Source organism: Magnolia sinica, chromosome 3, assembly GCF_029962835.1.
Source record: "Magnolia sinica isolate HGM2019 chromosome 3, MsV1, whole genome shotgun sequence".
Taxonomy (NCBI): domain Eukaryota; kingdom Viridiplantae; phylum Streptophyta; class Magnoliopsida; order Magnoliales; family Magnoliaceae; genus Magnolia; species Magnolia sinica.
The window spans coordinates 127,638,019-127,660,137 of NC_080575.1; the positions used below are offsets into that span (position 1 = coordinate 127,638,019).

General features: G+C 41.2%; 1 protein-coding gene across 1 annotated transcript; it reads left to right on the plus strand.

Annotated features, from left to right (window-relative positions):
- Positions 1 to 4,428: 4,428 nt before the first annotated feature.
- On the plus strand, positions 4,429 to 20,841 carry LOC131241245 (probable trehalose-phosphate phosphatase C). The gene is made up of 10 exons (XM_058239990.1): positions 4,429 to 4,555; positions 15,045 to 15,279; positions 15,452 to 15,592; positions 17,000 to 17,071; positions 17,464 to 17,589; positions 18,373 to 18,429; positions 18,546 to 18,647; positions 19,016 to 19,093; positions 19,420 to 19,560; positions 20,079 to 20,841. The coding sequence occupies exons 2-10, from the start codon at positions 15,091 to 15,093 to the stop codon at positions 20,256 to 20,258; spliced, it is 1,086 nt and encodes a 361-aa protein (XP_058095973.1). The 5' UTR covers positions 4,429 to 4,555; positions 15,045 to 15,090; the 3' UTR covers positions 20,259 to 20,841.
- Positions 20,842 to 22,119: the final 1,278 nt, after the last annotated feature.

A 22,119-nucleotide genomic window follows, 5' to 3' on the forward strand; every position in this document is an offset into this window, starting at 1 on the left:
CCTTTTCCAAAAGCCTCCTCGGACTAATTTTATTTTATTTTTTTATTTTTCTGTTGACCGGAATACTGACCAAATTCCCAAAATACCCTGGGGAAGGCTTGGATACTCTGGCAGTGCGATGGATGATACGCAGGTACTTAAAAATTCTAAACATGGGAGAAATTCAAATTGAGCTGACCATATTGTGGGTCCCAGTTTGGAAGTGACATGAACCAAAATTAAGATTATTTGATTACCTACATACATGAATCTTGTCTGGACATTCTGACATTTATTATATGGTTAAAAATGAAAAATATTCAGTGGTCCTATTTCAATGAATGTCTCTGACTTTGAGGTTAAGATGGTACAACCAATTAGAAACAGTGGTCCATAAATTTAGTCAAATTAAATTCTGAGTGCATGAATATCAAGAGTCATACGCCACCAGAGTATAAAAACTCCACACCAAAGTCGTGGTGTATTGTAACATGAACAGTCGTACAAGGTAGGGTCCATTATCAGTGGATCAGAACCCATGTTAGCACTAGAGAGTGTATCCTAGCCGTTCCAATTGCAGCCACTAGATTAATGATTAAAATGGGAAATATTCACTGGTCTAAGTTCAATAAACAGGACACCAACTTGTGCTTGGTCACTCTGACTTTACCGGTGCGTCCATGTTAAGTGGGTCCCACCATTTGGACTAATACATACGCATTAAGTGCACAGAAGCTGTGTGCATGTGCATTGATGGCCATAGTCTACCAGATTATCAATGTTTTTCACCTTTCTATTTTATTTTTTCTTCCTTACTTTCGGTATTCAAAAGGGCAAGAAGATTCTTATACAGTTGCCCGACGGGCGCAGGCACTCGGACTTTGAAAATCTGACATAGCAGCATGGCTGACTGATTGAATGCAAAAGTTCAAAGAACTGATTGGAGGGAACTCTTTGAGAGATCATCAGTTACAACAGGAAATTGAAGAAGGATCATCAAATTGTCCACACATTCTAATTCCCAACGTACCCTTCTACTTGGAAGTTTATTCCAATTTGAAAGTCTCAATTCCTCACTGAGACTGAAATTTCAAAAACCAATCAAAGAAAGAAAAATCATTGGGTACAATGGTATCTCAATATCCCACTTCTTGGATGTTCTATTTCATCCTTATGTGTACTCACTCATCAATCAATTCAAGAACGGAGATAATTTAATCCATCCAAAAAAGAAGAGAGTGATATATGATTTATTCCTTGGGCCATCCTTCTTGATTTTTTTATTTTTTATTTTTAATTATCATTTATGGCATTAAGCATTTGTTTGGATATGTGATCCTACAAAATCAGGATTAGCGGGCCTCATGTCCTCCATATAAGATTTGCTGCACTAAAATGACTCTTTTCTCCGTATAAATGCAATTAGCAGTATTTCTTCTTTTCTTTTTTCTAGAACTTTGTTAATTGCGTTTATATGGAAGTACCACTTTAGTGCAGCAAATCCTATATAGAGGGCATGGGATCTCCTACTCAAACGAGCCTAAGCTAGTACATTGACTTTCATTTTATTTGTGTCTAGCATCAATTGCAAACTTTAGTCACTTCGCTCCCTTGACCTATTAAGATATCACAAGCCGAATGCGCTTATGTTTTGGGACACGTCCCACTTTGAGAAAGAGAAGATCGCCTTGTGGGATACACATCTCTTGGGTCATTACCATATCCTAGAATAACATTGGGAGATAAAATCCTTTTCTTTTGTGCTCCTATGAATGCTCACTTAAGTTAGTAGGAGCTTATTGGATGGACATTATAGAATAACAACCTTTGATGAGAGATGAGCAAGAGGTTTCAAGAAAATTAGTATTTTCTAAATTATACTCACCTAGTAAGCAAACAATAAATCCATAGGTATTTGATAAGAGAAATCAAAAACAATTATTGTTTGATGCATCTCATTAAGCATTCTCAATAACTTTCAATGAATACTTTTAAGTATAAATCATATTATCATCTAGTCTACTCTCAAAGATCTATATTTGTTTAATTCACCTTTCTGAAAAGCGCAAATCAGATGATTGAACTATATATGTAAGTGTCACTCTCCTAAAGGCACTAGGGATCACTTTTAGCATTTGTCATGATTAATCGTGATGGTTAATTTGATTCTTTAACTATGCATCACATCAGCTTTTAGCACTGCTATTCAACATCATAATCATAATTACATGCTTTGAGGTCACCTAAAAAGCTTGTGGAGATAGAAAATGGCCTGCCTAGCTACTTAGTTTGTCAAACTAGTTGTGAAAGACTTCAAAAGAAATTGGCATACGTGGTTCGATATTCAAGAAGATTTTTGCTCCGCGATGATCTGTCCATGCACCTTGTGACACTTCTACAAAGATCCACCTAGCATTTAAAGCATCGAATGACACATGCCTCTCTGACACGGGCAATGCTTTAAGATTGAGTCAATGATAACGTCCCACCCGCAATAAGAAGGCCCGCGTATCCTCCGTCCATCTTTTGGAAAAGCCTGAATTGGAAGATCATGTCTTCGGACAACTGTCTTATCGTAATTAACACAAAATGCCAAGGATTTTTCATGGACTCATACACCCTTCTTGGTGATTCAAATTCTATGGTCTATTCTAGACCGATTGGTCCGCATTGGCTAGACCGATTGGTCGGCATTGGCTTACCTACTTATAATTACCACTCGACCTTGGAAGTGAATATGTGCTACTTATAATTACCACTCAGACCTTGGAAGTGAATATGTGCTACTTATAATTACCACTCAGACCTTGCCACTCAGACCTTGGAAGTGAATATGTGCTACTTATAATTACCACTCGACCTTGGAAGTGAATATGTGAAATTTCAATTTTGTTTGGATTTATGCCATTGTTACTAAACACATTTGCCACTTGGGATAAATATTTCAACCTCACAAATTGAAATTTGGGAAGATGTCCTTATTTTAACTCTCTTAACACGACTTGTTCAGCACGTGAGGTTAAATGATATGGAGTTACATTAGATGGAATTAACACTACTATTGCATAATGATTACATGTCTGTAAAATTGTAAATATTATGGTGTTTTGATCATCTAATCCTACATTTGGGATTAAATTCTTTTTTTTTGAAAAAAAAATGATATTGAATAAAAGCTGTGTTTGATAACAATGAAATTGCAATCAGCCGACCAAATTTCATAGTTGATGTTGGCCACCTATCGGCATATATAACGCGACTGTCATATGTAAAGGAAACATATGGATGAACAACAAGAATAAAAAAAACATGCATCAACATTAGACCTAGAGATATAGTACATTTCCAAATCTACCTAAAATAATGTAGTATTTACTATTGTAAGCCCCTAATGAAATTTGGATAGGACAAAATGCAATTCCACACCCACCTAATCCCACATTCCAAACAGTGATATTTGATAATGAGATCTTTAAAAATACCCATTTTCAATGAAAGTTTAGATTCCCGCCCACCATTATTGGATGGTGGGAGATGCTTACCTAGGCAACGACTTTGGGATCACCAGCATGTATCATCCCATGTGGCTCTATTTAGAAAATCTAGTCAGAATTATTTGAAAATTGAAAATCTTCCTTTGAATGGTCCACATTCATCTTCCCAAAAGATGAACGTCTCGCATTATCAGATCCCCTATACATGTGGATCCCGTGGGATAACACATGCAGATGATCTTGAGTCACGGCATTGGCAAAATAACCTCCACAACACGTGTGTGGAGTCCGCATGCGTGCTAATATAGAACATGTAGGGGTTGTTTGTATGTCCGTAAGTTCTATAAATTGTAAAAGGTTTAAGTTAACATGTTCACAAATGGTGTTTGGACAAAAAAAAAAAAACAAACAGCTATAGGCATCCAAACGGACCCCAAATGCAAGATTCAAGCTTCTCTGCTCAATTGAAACTCGCCTCCTCTATATCACAATGTAAAACATGAAGAGATTGGTGAATTAAATCTTTCCGACCATCTATTCATGCATCTTGTGGCCCACCTGAGATGCAAAAAGGCCTGATTTTTAGCCAATGAGATCTAAAATTGTACACCTATTTAATGGAAAGCTCAGATCTTGCACGTGCTCCTGCACACGAATGGGCATAACTCCCACTCGCACTCGGAATAGGAAAACTTGAATTTACACCGACACCATTTTTTCACGGTTCTCTCTAAAAATGCATCTCAAGGATACAGTAGCCATTCTAGAAAAAGAAAGGGTAATTCGGTAATAGGAACCCACGGTAATTTTAGAAATAACGGAAATTTGGTAAATTGCAAAATTTACCCCCGAGGATCTCGAATGAAGAGATTCATCTTAGCTCTCCTCCTCTCTCTATAAATAACCCCATGCCCGTCCGTTACGCTTCTTCCCTTTCCCTCTTCTCTTTGGTTCTCTTTCTCCCTCTTTTTCTCTCGGCTCTCTCTCTCTCTCTCTCTCTCTCTCTCTCTCTCTCTCTCTTTCGAGCTCCTTTTTCAACATCGTGAATACGAGGCGGGTTGAATTGATTCTTCTCCGAATCGGTACGCATCTTTCTACCTTTTCTCGATCTTGATTCCGTTAGCATTGAAATGAATTCATTTTTTATTAGATTTTAGGGTGTTTTTCCATACAAACGGCAGGCGTTGTAGCGTTTGAGTTTTATACGGTTTAAGAACCGAATTTAAGAAATGGCAAAACTGCCCTTTAGTTTCTGCAACCTATCCATTTCACGGGGGTTTCGATCGAAACCCTCTCATCCTCGACTCGACTGGAGCGACATCCTCTCTGCGTCGTGTTGTGAGCGATCGACGAGTCGGTAGCGGCGGGGCCGGACTCGTCACCTCCGAATCGGATTTCGCGGGCATTGTGGCGGCCGATCCGTTACCAGAGAGAGATAGGTTCGCGTGGGACGAGGATTTTCTGCGTCAGCATGTAGCAGTAATTCCTCCGCTCGGAAACTACATGGGCCCACCGTTATGTTTGTGGGAAATTCACCTCCATCCATCCGTTTTAACAGCTCGTGTTAGGACGGGAGAAAAACTGAAGAGGATCCAAAACTGAAATGGGCCACATGAGAGGAAAAAGTGGGAATTGAACTACCACTGTTGAAAAATTCATAGGGTCATAGGAGTTATGTATCACGCTAAAATGGGAATGACGTTATGAACGGTTTGGATGGAAGATTTCAACGGTAGCCATTTCTTTCCCTACTTTTTCTCTCGTGTGGTTCACTTGAGTTTTGGATCCGTTTCTTTCTCTGTTACTTGCCCTAAAATGAGTCGGCAAAGCGAATGGACGGGTAGATTTCTCACCAACATTACGTTGGGTGCACGTAGCTTCCGAGCGCAGAAACTTTCTGCAACAGGCTTGGCAGAAAATCCGCGTCCGTTGGGGACGCGTGTCGGTTGTTCTGTGCAGAAGCAGTGGGAGCGGACTAGGTACAGCCCCGCCCTCCCCTAAGGCGGTGCGACCCCTACCTTGGGGCCCACTTTGATGCATGTATTCTATGTCTTCCAGCCGTACATCCGTTTTTTCAGATTATTTTAAGGATGTGACTCCAATAATAAAGCAGATCTAATTCTCACGTGCACCGTACCTTAGGAAACAATGGTGATTGACCATTACTGGGCCACGAAAGTTTTAAATCAAGTTGAATTTTTTATTTTTTATTTTTATTTTTACCATCATGCATGTTTGTAAGACATATCAACCGTTTGGATAGCAATAAACACTACCAACACCACTGTTTCTTGTAATATGGTCAAGATGAGATTAAGATCTTCTCCATTTTTAGGCTTCTGCGCATGGAGACCGTGGATACAGAATACATACGTCAAGGTGGGCCATGTTAAGGGTGGCACTGTCTTTGGTGAGGCTCCAGCCAATGCATAAGTGGCCGACCTCAGACGTGTGTTAGTGTCACCAAGTTATGTGGCCCCATTACAATGTACATGGTATATCCACATCAAGCATCCATTTAGAGAGATCATTTTAGGACAAGAAAAATAAAAATAAAAATCCAGAGCTTAGTTGGCCTACATCACATAAACTAATAAAGAAAATGATGCCCAACTGTTGAAAGCTTCCATCTAACCTGTTCATGCAGTCACATAAACACAGATGAAGTGAAAACATAAATATAAGGTCTATTCAAAACCTCAGTTGCCCTGAGAAGTTTCCATTGGGAAGTATTGAATCCCCACTACCTTATGTGATGTGGTCCACTTGAGCTTTTGATTTATTTCATTTTTGGGCTAATATCCTAAAATGATATGAAAAATAAATAAAGAGATGGTGTGTATATAAAGCATACATCATGGTAGAGCCTACCAAACTTTTCGACCTCAAACCTGGGAAGCTGAATTGGGAAGGATGATCATGTGCAGCTCTCTCACCGGGATAGTGTGGCCTTCTCCATGGGCCCACTTGATGTATGGATATTGTATCATATCATCCATCTAATTTATTCAAATCATTTAGGGCATGAGACAAAAATTGAAGCAAATCCCAATCCCAGGTGGACCATACCACAGGAAACAATGGTGATTGACCATTAAAATCTTCTAGCTGGTCACAAAAGTCTTCGATTAATCTGATATTTTGTTTTTCCTTCATTCACGTTTGCGTGACCTTACCATCATGATGTATGGTAATTAAACATTACGAAAACATTTAAATGGGTCCTGGGAAGTTTTTAATGGTAAAATGTTGAATCAATTACTTATAGACTTAGAATAGATGTTAGTTTACCCTTACCTTTACAGCATGGCTGCCACACAACTATGTTTAATCTCCACAATTGATATTGTGGAAAGGCATAGGGGAGGCCTGTTATCACACTAATTTGCAGTGTTATTACCATCCTATGTTGAATATTCAAATAATTACAATGGAATTATAGTGTGATTTCTCCCAACGCATATGCTTTTTCAGCTCATTTTAGACCGTGGCCAAATGTAACGGTGGGATGTTGAGACCCACTGTTGAAAGATTCCTAGGGCCCAGTCTACATGTTTATCAGAGCCACCCAACCTGTAGATAAGGTCACACAAACAAGGGTTCGAGTATCCATAGGTGGTGAAATCCCACTCCGGCGTGGGTGCGTGGGGATGTATGTCCGTGTATTAAAATAAATTTTTTTTTTTTTTTTTTTAAAGTCGCACAGACCTGGACGAAGTAAAAACACAAATATTAGCTTCATCCAAACTTATGTAGCTCCAACGTGTTTTCAATGATAGGTATTCAATCACTACGCTTTCATGTGGCCTCATTTTTTGGCTCATGGCCTAAAATAAGATGGCAAATTGGATGGACGGCATCGATCACACACACGCACTAAGGTGGGCCCATCGATTCTTCGGCACGCCCGTTGTAACCGTAAAAACAATAAAGGCCTGTTATATGGAAAAATCCTCGATTTCCACGTCATCTTGAAGATATCATGCCTGAGAAATTGCCGCTCAGATGCTTTTTTTTTTTTACTTTCTGTTTTTTTTTTTTTTTTTGCAAAAATGTTCGTTGCAATTAAAATCGCGATTAAAAATGGATTCGGTATCTTGCGGGAGATTATTTTCCCCAAATCGTGGGCAGTGGATTTTTCAAATTTATAAAGGTGAAATAAATGTTTGGATTTTTTAAAAGAATTTTCTCTGATGGAAAGTTACACGTGGTAGGCTGGCTAGTGAATCCAGCCCGTCCAGTTGGTAGGGATCGGTTGTGCCCGGCCCTCTGATTACGGACTTTCCCTCTTTTAAATTGAACTTTTGATGAGCTGGGATTTCTGCATGGCGGTGGAGCCACTGAATCGATGATCAGATTCACCAATGTTACAGCGACGTGTACGGTAGAGCTGCTTCGATGAAATCAATCGATGTATCACGAGAAAATGCATCTAATGTCTCTCCTTTTTTTAATTTTGTTTCGTACCCAATTGATTTTGCTTGTGAATTTTCTTTTCGCGATTTGAAAAGTTTGCTATTCGCGTCAACTGAAAACGGTTGAAAAGTACTTTAAAATGTCTTTGTCAAAAGGGTAGTTTTTTTTATGGTAGATCCTATTGTACTGTTTTTTCTTTTCACGCTTTTTCCCCGTATTGGAGGAGGGTGATCTAACGTGCGCGGGAGTATTATAGAGTCCTAGTACCGGAGACAGATCATTGAAATATTGAGGAACTACCTATCATCCTACTCTCATCGAATTACGTGTACATGGGGCTCACGTTTTGGTGATCTAGACCGTTGATATGATAGTCCCATCCTCATTAGGGGATGGGTTGGGAATATACGAGAATGGGTGTTTATAATAGTTGAATATTTGGCCTTATATTACTATTGAAAGAGGACAGTTGCGTGTTTTTCCCCTCCTAACCTTTGTCGATATCTAAAGGCCCATTTGGATGGGCGTCTTACGCTGGAGTAGGGTGGAGTAGGTGGGATAGGGTTTTCGAATCCCATCCCGTCCGTATGCAGGTCTGTTTAGGCGGCAAGGGATTGAAGACGGATGGGAGGTATCGTTGGATTCAGGGGACTTTCTGTTGGATTGCGAAATCCCGCAAAGTTGAAATCGCTGATCTTTACTATCCCTTTTCGATCCCATCCCATGCCTGTTCGTAGTCTATCGTACGAACTATGGGGATGGAATTTCACAAGGTTTTGATTTGACGGAAGAGATGGTAGAGGAAGGGTTTTGTTTTGGAGTGAAATCGGGTCTATAAGAACTACCATCAGGTCGCGATGGTCGTCTTCATCGATCGGGCGTTGCCATCGCGAGCTGACGGTCTGGTCGGGCTGAGGTAGGTCTTCTTCCTCGCACATTGAGCATGAAACGCCCTTTTACACTATCCATAGGTCTTGCATGTTCTAGATATTGATGATTTATGTAGCGTCTGAGACAGCCATATAGGGTTTTCATGCATCTGATGTAAACCTGTCATTACCGGCGAAGCAAGCCCTCCGAGATGGAGTTGGCCTGTCTGGCTGGTTGCAATGGATTCTTTTGGAGTTCTAATATACATGTGCAGTTGGATTTCTTCTTCATAGATCCTATATACTATGTTTTTATTCCTATCGCTCTTGCCTTTCTTAGAGGTCACTGCATCATCTCATTGTCTTCAAATTCTGTTAACTCGAATGGATGAGATGTCGTAGGAGTATAATCGTGTGGGGTTTCTTCTATATTGATTCTCAGGTTTCTTCTATATCAATTTTTGGCCAGTGTACTTACATCGGTCTAGTGGCGCGATCAATGGCGTGGATGAGACAAATACATTACAGTGGGCCCCACAGAGGCCTGCCCGGATGTGTTCTGGGCCTGTCCAGAGGGGAACAGATTGGCTACTCCCCTTGAGACCAGCCAATGGCTGGTAGTTGGTGCTATGTGGGCCCCACCATGATGTATGTGTTTCATCCATCCTGTCCATCTAATTTTACAAATCATTTTACGCTGTGATTCCAAAACTTAGGTATGCCCAACACTCATGTGGACCACATTACAGGAACAGTGTTGAATGAGGGTCGACCATTGCAAACATTTTGGGGACCATAAAAGATTTGGATCAAGCTGATCTTTGTTTTTTTATCTTCATCACATCCTGTATGACCTAATCAAAAGATTGGATGCCAAATAAACAGTATAGTGGGCCTTATGAGGATTTTAATGGTGGCTATCCAATCACTATTGTTTTCATGTGGTGTGGTCCACCTAAGATTTATATCCCTCTAATTATTAGGCTCAAGATATAGAATGATATGTAAAAATAGATGAACGGAACCTGTTGAAATACATACATCATGGTGGGGCCCACAAACCATCGATGACCAGCCACAGAGCTGGTGGTAGGGGGAGTAGCCAATCCGTTTCCTGTCCAGAGACGGTTGTAACTGGCTCTGCCCACCCTTGGTAGCCTTTGGATTCAGTCCATGAAATTATATGCAATCCCATGTCTGGCCAAACATGCCCACATATTGCAATCCCAACTTGAGTCCGCTCAGCCAAACATGCCACATATTGGGCCATGGGATATACCAATCCCATGGGATTGGGACCAATCCATTGACGCAGCCATCATTATCTTGAAATTGCTGCCACCCACCCTGATACCATCCAATCCCTTCCAATCTACCCGTCCAAACACGCCCTAATTGATTGGCACCAATCCATTGACGCAGCCATCATTACCTTGAAATTGCTGCCACCCACCCTGATACCATCCAATCCCTTCCAATCTGCCCGTCCAAACACGCCCTAATTGAACGGTTGGGATTGTTCGAACTAGGATATTGAAATACCCAATTCTATCACCGAAATATGGCTTCCACAGACGACAACCTACACGTCAGCAATTTCGACCTATTAGTTCTTTTTCCACGAGAAAAGACCGGAGACATGCCCTGCCATGCCCTGCAAATGAACTATCACATGCAACCCCTATTCCTGGCTAACGTGTCCCTCGTCTAAGCGTCCGAGCCATGCAGAAGGGGGGCCACACCATCAAGATCACCTGGGGCACGAATCAGGCTTATCCACTCATTTGGCGGGCCAGACCATCAAAATCAACACTCGATGGTACATGTGTGGCCCACCTTATGGGTGGATCGTCTTAATCTCCACAGCTGGGATTTTTCGTTGTGTGGCCCACCCTTTTGACGCCTGTACATAGTCATTTCTCCGATCCAACCTATGAATTAGTATTTTGGTCACCTAAAGTTTAAAATTGCAAGTGATCCATGCCATTGATCTCATGACAACGGCCCTAGATGGACCTTCTCCAAGTCTCCAGATTAGAAAATCCCAACCAATCAAATCTTCAGTCTTCTTTCTGTTAATCATGCTGTAATTTTCTCAACTGCTTGCCTGCGAGCCCATTGATCGGCCCAAATTTTGTACGACGAAGTGACCCTTCAGATCAAACTTTCTAGATTATAGAACCATGAGGTCCTACTTGTATGGCTCGGGACGGAAGGATCATTTCCAACATCTCATGTATCTAACCATTGGGTAGAAACCTAGCCTTAGGATGACCATGTCTTACATACGTTGTATGAGCTTACATATCGATCCCACAGCCTAGTGTGTGGCATGCACGTGCATCTGATGGGCCTCAAGATTGGACATCTATCGGTTAAATAGCATCCTTTAACCTAAGGAGAAAGATTGTGCACCTCATTAATATAAATGTTATCCACAACAGGAAAAAGAGAAATTAATTATCAAATGTTTTTTTTTTTTTCACAACATTCAATATAAGGATGATCTTCAAAGAATTTGACATATCAAAAAAATACATCATCATTTTATTGTTGGACAGTGACATCTGTAATCCTTTTAAACGGATACTCGAGAAACACATTTGATAGAATGAGGATAATGTTTATCCTAGATAGAAACATTAATACGCACAAAGCAAATTTACCTAAAAATTTTAGCCTATAACCCGAACAAGGGGGAATTAGTTCATAGTACACATATTTTGTAATATTATCAGACCTAAATTATATAGTAGTGACTTTTTATATAAAATAATTGAGTAAATAAAAAAAAAATCAAGAAATGAGAGAAAATATTGTTATCTAAACATAAATAATATGGATGCAAAGCCCCATGCATCTGAACTAATGCAAATGCCTCAACTTGTAGAATACGAATGACGAGCATTTTAAGAAATAATCTATGTAGTGCATTGACCAAAATCATAGAAGAAGTTGATGTACTTTATTCAAATAATGGGAACTAGACACAATAACAAATGTGAGTAAACTACTATCTAGATAGAGAAGTACAATTCATCTTCTTCATGTTTCACCACCAATCATTGCTTAATAAATCATAAGGTTTAAGCTCTAATATTATTATGGGCTGGAAAATTAGGGTTAGGATTTTCATCCTAACTTGTATTATAAAGATACCAACAATATAGTAGTTTGGATAAATCTATCAAAAGATGCACACCACATTAGATGAACGGTCTTCATACATAGTATCACTTTTTTTTTTTTTAATTAAAATTAGTTAATTAGATGTCGATGTTCCACTCCTATCCAACTCATTGAAGAGACGTGTCCTACTCGAAGGGGATCAGAATCGTTCATAACCCTTGTTTTATGCATCACATAAAGCACCTAACCATATGGGGTCCACAATGTTGTATATATAATTATATGAACTCCTGTTTATCAAGTGTGAATCATTATATTCCCGTGTATATAAAAGTAAAGCCAATTAATAAATTATCTGAACTTCACCGACACACCGTGGTGGCCTTACACACGATCCTATGGTTGGTATCCCGTCCTCATTGCTCTACCTCGTGCAGCTCATTTGAGTTTGACATTGAGGATGAAAGTTGATGGACGAACTTGATTTTACATGTACAACATGGTGGATCCCCACAGACTAGGTTGTTTTACGCTCTTGTAGAAGATTCGGGGCTACACAAACACGGTAGGTGTGGTTTCAAGCGAGGTCCCCGATTTTGATAACGCTTTCTTTTACTTACACGTAGCTTTTGTTTTTACTTGCTGCGACTTGACTTTTCCTTTTTCATTTTTTTTTATGTATTCGGACATTCAGCCAGCTTCACCTGATATATCTACTACAAAAGTAGATCCATGCCACCCTCATTATGGGCCCAGTTGTGGATGGACCATAGCCCTGAAATAACACTGATTGGATGATTCTATCCATACAGATTACCATCGAGTGTATGAATGGTCCAAAAATAGTATACGCATATGCCATGTGAACAGTGGATAGATGGTAGTACTTTTAGTGGGTCCACTGAGGGATCACATCATCTATGTCCTTCCTGTCTTCTTGTTTCTTTTTTTCTACTTTGGCCTTTGACACCAGCTTCTCAACGTCCAAGCCTCTCTCTCTCTCCCTCCTCTCTCACATCCACACGATGGCAACATTAGATTAGATTTGTAATCTATGATTAATCAAGATAGTTTAAACTAACCAATTTATCTAGACTGTTCATTAGGTCCAGGTCCGATATACATTTCATGAGCTATCAATCGATCCTAGCCGTCTCAATGGGGCCAACTTGTTACAACTGTTTGTTGTTTATGAACCATAAATTACATGGGTTGGAGCCATCAAAGTAAGTTATTACTTTGGAATCATAAACATTACAAAGTGGGATCCATGGCATAAACGTTTCAAGATGATAATTGAACCTCTTTTATTTCTTTTCTCAATCTTAGCCGTCTATTTTCTGACATTGATAGGAAGTTTAGGATATCTAAATTACTGATTTTTGTACCATGCCTTGCATCCTTAGTTGTACTAAGGAATGAACGGTTCATATCGATACTATGGCATTAAAAAAGGTTTTAGGGACATTGCATTAGAACCCATATATGTGAGTGCGCGCTTCCGCTGACAAGTGCCGTTTTGTGGTAGCTAGGGCCTGTTTGGCCATCCCATTAGGTGGGATTAAGGTTAATGGAATTGTAAAAGTTAGAGTAAATGCATGTGTGAGGTATTGTCCGTGGATTGTGTGTATCTCACGTTTTCTAATAGGATGTATACATTCAAAAGTAAATTTCATGAATTACTTTCAAATTAGATGAACCGGGGTGAAGCAAGAATTCATTATCCGTTGGATTTGTAAACCCATCTCACACTTTCCAACACAAAGCTCTTTCTCCAGCCTACTAAGTTAATTTTAATCCCATCTCACATTCCTTCCAAATATGTCATTTTGAATTTCAAAATGGGATTAGTACTGTAACCCCGTTTAATACAACTTATTGGATAGTGGCTATCCATCGCCAAACCTCTTTTTCTTTAATCTGTGGGGACTCATAGACCCTACACGTGTCATCCATCCATGTCGTAGATATGGGAACTAGGACTGCCAGCCGTAGATTTCATGGACACAAGTTGGACGGTGAGGGTCGATCTATTGACCCGATTTTCTGACTATGACCTGCGATGTTGACAGACGCGATGGCCCTGGATGCACTTCATCTTCATCCAGAGGCCAGAGACACTGAAAAAGCGCCGCACGACTCACCGTGAAAAGTAAAGCGGACCGGGTGTGCTGGACTCAATCTGCGTGTCCAGATCTTTCGATGCCACGTGTACCGTCGGCGAGTCACCACAAGTTAAAAAAAAGGCGGTCCTATCATTTAAGTCGGTCGTTTCCATTGAATTATAGCTGGGGTCGCTGTCAATTGACTCAGCTAATCTCCGAAACCTACTAAGATCACTCGCAATCAGCCATGTAAGGTTGAGTCATCAGCGGTTGTAATTTAAGTATTTTTTTCTTTAATTTAATGAGATTTCCTTGTCATATGATTTTCATAAAAGCTATTCAACCACGAGGATGCAAGCTAGTGATATGGCCCACCGTTGCCAGTCACATGATTCCTGCAGTAGCTTTGCAAGGGGAAGAAAAAGGGTCCAGAAAAATACAAAAGGAGATGTGATTTTTCAGTGCATCACGTGTTTGGTGCGGATGATTTCCCACCGTATATAGAGCCAAAAGGTCCTCTTTGGGATCACGTGCTTTGCGCGTGCCAACCACGGCCTAACATGTGGTGTGGTCTATTTCTCATATCATGTGAGTTTGCTTTTGCTGCAGCATGTGTAGTCAGATGGGGGCCACATCCACTCCCGAGCGTATGGCTGTGATCCTGTCCCTTGTTGGGCACTAATGTGGATGACCCACCATCCAATGGACATTTCAAAACCAGAGTCCGATTGTGAAAATAGATGGTTGGGAATCACTCTCCATTCGAAGTGATTTTTGGGGTCCTAGATACCTAATCAATCTGACCATTGATGCATCGTCCACAACACATGAAGAACAAACGCATTGTTTTCTTTTCATGCATCACATCACATCCAAGGCAATGGCTTGCGGCAGAAGATAGTCCTCAAATACCTAATCAATCTGACCATTGATGCATGGCCCACAACACATGAAGAACAACTAATACATTGTTTTCTTTTCATGGATCAAATACATTGGGTAATCTAACCAAACATCAGTTGCTAGTAATTAACCCGAGAAACCGAATGTAGGTTTGTGGTTCGCCTTGCATTCCGGCGAGGCTAGCTTCATCTGGCAATGGGCTTCCAGCGCCTGCGGGCCGATCAGCAGAAGATGGAATCCATCTCGAAAGCGATGTGCAACGAGAGCGGAGATTGGGTGGGCCTCTCCAAGTCATTAAATCCCCCTAACCTTGAGCTAACAAACGAATGCGACGTTGCTACTCCTATAGATGACAATGTGGATTCCACCTATGCTTCATGGACGGTAAGTTTCATTTGACGCTAACAAGATTGCAGTGTGTGGATCTCATTAGTGTCCCATTTAAGATTGGACGGTTATGATATGCGATTGTTGCTGCGGTTTCATCTTTTCTTTCATTTTCTTCTTTGATTTCTAACTCTTTGGTGGATTTCGATGGCGATGGTAATTAATGCAGATGAAACACCCATCGGCGTTGACGATGTTTGATCGCATGATGAATGAGGCGAAGGGCAAAAGGATCGTCGTGTTTTTAGATTACGACGGGACCCTCTCGCCGATCGTGGCTGATCCTGATCAAGCTTTCATGTCTGATGCGGTAATTAGCTATGTGTTTATAGGGATGAAAGAAGTGGAATGGTTGGTCATCTGGACTTCTGTTGGTGGAGATGATGGGCCCCACCTATGAAACGATGCAGGAGCAATACACATCTGAATGGAGTGGGGTCCCATCTTCCAACGGCAGTTTGGGTACCGACCAACTGCTTTGGTACCAGCCGTGTGTATTTGTTTCCCAAACAAATGTAGGGGTAACCACGTTTCAGCAAGTGGGTCACGGTGGGCCCCACAGTCGGGTCTATGTGGGGTCCACCGTAATGTATGTGTTTTATCCATGCCGTCCATCCATTTTACCAGCTCATTCAGGGCATAAGCCTAAAAATGAGGCATATCCAAAGCTCAAGTGGACCACTCCACTGAAACAGAGGATGAAGGATTGAATATCCACCGCTGAAAACTTCTTGGAGGACAGAAGTTTAGGATCAAGGGAGGGTTTCATTTTTGGGTGGGCATCATTATTTTACTGTTTCCTGTGGTGTGGCTTACTTGAGCTTTAGATACACATTATTTTTTTAGGCTCAACCCTTAAAATAACCGTGAAAAATAAATAAATGATGCGGATAAAACACATACATCACAGCGGGCTGTCATCAGGTATATCTCTGGTGACCCGGTGTCCAGGCAATCCCCCTCCCCCACAGTACGAATGGATCAGTGCGATGCAAAGCAGTTTGGGGTGGACTGTAATGTATGTTTTTTATATCCATGCCATCCATCCCTTTTGCCAGCTCATGCAAAATGAAGAAGATCCGAAGCTCAAGCAGACCATACCACATTTTTATACCTTATGGGGCCACTGTAATGCTTATTTGCTCCAACCTGTTGATACGGCCACAAAAACCTGGTTGAAGTAAAAATATAAAAATAAGCTTGATCCAAAACATCCGCGGCCATCAAAAAGTTTTTAACGGTGGGTATTAAAACACCATTGTTCCCTCTGGGGTGGTCCACTCATGCTTTATTTCGTAGTTCATCTCAGCTTCCAAATAGATGGGAGGGTAGCATTACTGTGGCCTTAAAGTGCCCAACGGTGTTAGGTCACCAGCCAATCTTATTAGGCGGACTGTACTGCCCCCTCTTTAGGTGGCAGGGTGTGATAGAATATGATTGATTGGATGGGGGATTACTGTCAAAGGTTTTCCTAACAGAGTATATATTTGACCAAATTTTCAAATATGCTTTTATATAGCCTTAACCTCTTCTTTGAGAAGCCTGCCTGCCAATAATCCCACCATGCACCGGCGCAGTACCCAATACATGTTCTGGATTCTGGGTGATGTTTGGCACGTAATACCACGTGTACCAATTAGTTTATTTTTCTTTTTTTTTTTAATTTTTTAATTTTCATTGATTAATATCACAATGCGAATTTTCCAATCGCTTGCAGATGCGTTCAGCTGTACGTGCAGTTGCACGGTGTTTCCCAACGGCTATCATCAGCGGCAGGTGCCGCGACAAGGTATCATCACGTTCCCGCAATAGAGCCACATGGTTCGGAAATCCAGAACGTGGGGTCCGTCGCGGCTCACTACAGATGAACCATGTGCCAAAAACCTGACTGATCTTTATGACTTTCCTCATTTCAATCTGGACCGCTGTACTATTTCTCTTCTCTGCATTCTTTTTTAGACCATAAAAGGGTTGGATTTTCGTGGGTAAGTTCCAGCGATGAGACAACATACCAGTGGTCTGGATGATGAGATTATCGGCACCCAAAGCCGGGTAGGCCCAGACGGTTCTACCCAACCCCTCGAGTCGAAGAGAGCTAGGACACGTGTTTCTTACTTGCACGTGCCGAATAGCCAGGACATGGTTTTGATTAGTACCATTCCTTCTTTCTTTTCATTGCAGGTGTACGAGTTTGTACAGTTAGACGACGTGTACTATGCCGGAAGCCACGGGATGGATATCATGGGCCCACGTCAACCGCTAAAGAATGGCGACGTCAAGTTTCAAACGAAAGCCGTGGATAAAAAGGTTAGCCATGGGCGTGCATTTCCTGGCCCACCGATGAACATGTGGCTGTTAGGGGCTGTTTGGACGGACGCATTGGAAGGGATTGGATGGTAAAATCTCGGGATATGCCAAACGTGCCAAACAGACCCGGTGAACTTGTCCCTGGATATAGGGAACGCATGGATCTTAAACCAATCCACTGTCACCACCATCATTACCTTAAAATTGATCCCATCCCTCCTAATCCCGTTCAATGGGGCCTGGGGCGTGTTTGGACGGATGGATTGGAAGGGATTGGAAGGTAAAATCCTAGAATATGCCAAACGTGCCAAACATACCCAGTGATTTTGTCCCGGGATATAGCAAACCACCATCGTTATCTTAAAATCAATCCCATCCATCCTAATCCTGTTCAATCTGGCTGGCCAAACAGGCCCTTAGGATAGTGAATCTGGACCGTTCGTCTAGTGTGCCAGCATGGATGGCCCATTACATTCTCTACCACATTGGTGGATCTTATCCTCCCCAATAATAGACCTATTTTATACTCTGACTATGAACTGCTTGACCCTTGTTTACTTTCCCGGCCCATTCAAAAGTCTAGTTAGACAGCTTGAGTTATCTGATCATATCCTCAGTTGGGCCATCTAATGAATGGTAAGGATTTCTAATGGCCTATTTTTGGGCCACGTCTACCATCTTGGCACGAGTGTAGCTTTTATAGATGGACCGTGATCTATGTACACGGGCGTGGGACCAGTTTCAGTAATTAATAAGCCTGATTAAGTTCTCTTGCCATTGTAGGGGAGAGGAGAGGTTCCCTTCCAACCAGCACGCGAGTTCTTACCGAAGATTAACGAGGTAAGAAAGAAAATCCAAACCCTAATTTTCACCCATCCATCGATCATGTAAGAGTTTGTATAAGCTTTTTATTGACTTGCAATTCTTGCTGCTCGATGCTGTCGCTCGTGCTTTAGATATACAGAATTTTGAAGGAGAAAACCACAGGAATTAGTGGCGTCGTAGTAGAAGATAACAAGTTCTGTCTGTCCGTCCATTTTCGACAAGTCGACCAAGAGGTAATCTTCTCCTTCTTCCTGTGTGGACCAACACATATGCAGTTTATGGTTGTCATACAAGGCTGCATTTGGTTCGAATATAGTGGTGACGTCCAGAATATTAATTGGCTCTAGTGCAATAATAGTCTGTTTGGATGTGCCAAAAATCACAATTAGTTTTGCTCATTGATGAATATGATTCTTAGAGTGTTAGGGGTCGAACAACATGGCTGGATTCCAATAGGGCGTGTTTGGGTGCAACTTAAAAATGGTTCATCTCATTTTTAGAGTGGAACCTCAGTTATGGCTAATACCATGTTGGGGCCTGTTTCGATGGTTATTCTTAAATTTGGGGAATTTGCTAATGAAGATTTACTCCCAAAATGCAGGATTGGAGCACACTTGAAGAGGAAGTGAAGACAGTACTCAAAGACTACCCTGAATTTTGCCTAAAATGGGGTAGAAAGGTATATATATCTCCTGTAATCAGATCTTTTACTTAAGCAGGCCACCATGTTCAAGTAGCATATTTTGTTGCGTAATTCTGATCAATGGCCATGAAAAAGAAATCCACATTCACGATCATGTAAATGTACCCATATTCTGCTTCCTTATGCTCTAGTTGAATTATTAAGTGGACTGGACTGTGATGTTTTCTTTGAGATTTTCCAGTACCACATTGATTGTGCCGATCATGGCCATTGATCATTGCAATGTTATGGGGATTATCTTGGGACCAAGTTCTGGCCTACCTTGATTGTGGCTTTTGCTGATGATGGCATTTGATGAACAGGTTATGGAGATACGCCCATCTATAAAATGGGACAAAGGAAATGCCCTGGAATATTTGCTGGATACTCTAGGGTTTGGAAGCTCCACGGACGTTGCTCCTTTGTATATAGGAGATGATCTGACCGATGAAGATGCTTTCAAGGTATCATGATTTTAAGATGTGTTTTAAGCTAGATTACAAATACAAGATGTATGGAATGAGCATGCCCCATCTCTAGTTCATGCCACCACCTATTGAGCCCAACCAGCATAACTTCTATGGTTGAGCAAAGCTACATGGTGAGCCCAACCTGATAAGTAGCTTGGATTTTCCGCGCACACGAAACATTGGCATGTTTGATGAATAACATGTGCACAGTCCATTTGGATCTCTCATTTGTCAAGCATTTAAATTTATGTATTAGTTTATTAGTTGCATGTGTTAAATTCACCAGATTGGTCCCAACATGAATTTCACTAGGGTTGAGCATTCAAGGTTGGATTAGGCATTGGGCTAACTTCTCTTGAGCTTTGGTTAGGCTTCGGTCAGCCCTCAACTCAACCCAACCCAACCCAACCTGCCAGTGAAAATTTTCATTTGGGTTTTTAGGTTCAAAGCATTTAAGGAAGATTAGCACACCCTAATCAATGTTTTAATATGGTTGTTTGTGCATTTTACAGGTACTTGAAAGTAGAGGACAAGGATACCCTATCATAGTATCCTCAATCCCTAAGGACACCGTAGCTGCCTACTCCCTCAGGGACCCCTCCGAGGTCATGTCATTCCTTCTACGCCTTGCGAGATGGAAGAGAAGCTCCTCTGGTAGCAGGCTCCTATTAGCAGCCCATTTGCCCGTGTAGATAGAGGTAGGTCTGCATATAGATTAATATAGATGGATGGATACGTACATTGGGAGTTGTTTGATACTCTGTTAGCTTTTGGTGGTTCATACACATGCACGGAAATTGCACACGTGAGCATATGCAACTCAACTTAAACCGTTCAAATCATGGGATTTGCAGATCCATTGAATGATTTTGGGTAGTTTTTTGGTTTATGGCGCATCCGGAGTGTAGTGTTGCCTCAGTATTTGGACGATTTTGATTGGGATGTATCTGTAGGCCACGGATTCGGTTTCTGAGTGCATGCATATGAACAGTCCTGTTCCGCCAGAGTATCAAATTTTCTCTTTGTACATAGAATTCCTAGATATTAGGGGATGACAAAAGGGAGAGCCCTTCCGAGTTTTTTTTGGGGGTCTTGGCTCTCTCTTTGAACAACTTGCAAGTTTTTTTTTTTTTTTTTTAATCAGTTTCCCGCATAATATATAGATATAGTTAGTTTTGAGTTTTATCATGGTAGAGAAAGGCCCACTTGTAATTAAGGTTTTGATCATGGATGATGACTCTATATAGATAAATATATATTATTTAGATTGTGGTATATTTTATTTGTGTTTGATGGTCCTACAAGCCCATCTAGATGGGCCCCACATGCACTACCATGTGGGGATTTACCCTAAGCCTTGCTACAGCTGGGCTCACTGTGTATATTGACTGCCTGATAGATCAGGGCGATCCACTTCATTGGGCCGTCCAAAACGTGGGTTCTTGATGATGTTCTTGGAGATGTTGATATGATCGTTGGATCTCTAACTGGGAAAATCAAGCCGTTCCCTCAGAAAAAAAAAACTTGGGCAGTGTTTTTTCATCCGTCCGTTTCCACTGCATTTTGGCTCACACCTGATCACCATTTTGGAAGAGCAATGAAAATGTGGGACCTTCCTGATGGATGGTTTGGATATCGAGCTGGCACGTGTGATGTGTGAAAGAGCTGCACTGTCCACGTCTATGGGTTTAGCAAAGATATTGATCACTGCATGTCAATTACATTGTGCGTGCGAGTGGCTTCTCGGATGATTTCTCATCCATCAAGTGAGCACATTTCCAGATTGAATGTGGACCGTCCGTTTATGATCCTTAAATTCCAGCGAATGGCTGTTAAGATCATCCCACTTTTGTAGGTTTTGGCGCCCCAGCTAATGAGCGCTCTAGATCCTGATGTGCTGGCCTTTCTTCGCTGAATTCTTTCGTGAATGGCCCATAGTTGAAGATCCAGCTAGAAGAAGAATACTATGCAAATCGACGGTCGTGATGAAAACGCCTTCAACAATAGGAACCCCGTTTGTAGAGTCGTGCACGCCACTACGTTATAAACATATACCAAAAAGGCTTTCTGGGCTCGGGCATCAGTTTGTCTTTATGAACTTGGGCCCCAATTTAAGGCTTTCTAGGTTTGGCCCTCAGTTTATGGGCTACATTGAACTTTCAGCTGTTGAAACACAGGGCTATCAACGGGTCGTGGTTCGGGTCAGGTCTTATATTTTACCCTTACCCTCCTGCTTCTTGGACCGTTGAAAATAAGAAATATCCATTAGACCTATTTTAACAAGCTAGTGTGTACAAATCGAACCATAATCCATTCATGGTCCGAACCATCCGACCAATGGTTTGGACCAGTGAAAAGTGGGCTCACTTGTCATAATTTTATTATAAAAAAAAAAAAAAACCCGAAGTATATCATGCAAGGTCTTGCATTACCTCAGTTTTTATTTAATGCTTCTGGAGTAATTATATATTCTTCACCTTACCTATATTGAAGTATTCTCGGATTGTAAGTTTGTGAAAGTGAGGCCCATTTTACATTGATCTAAGCGGTTCA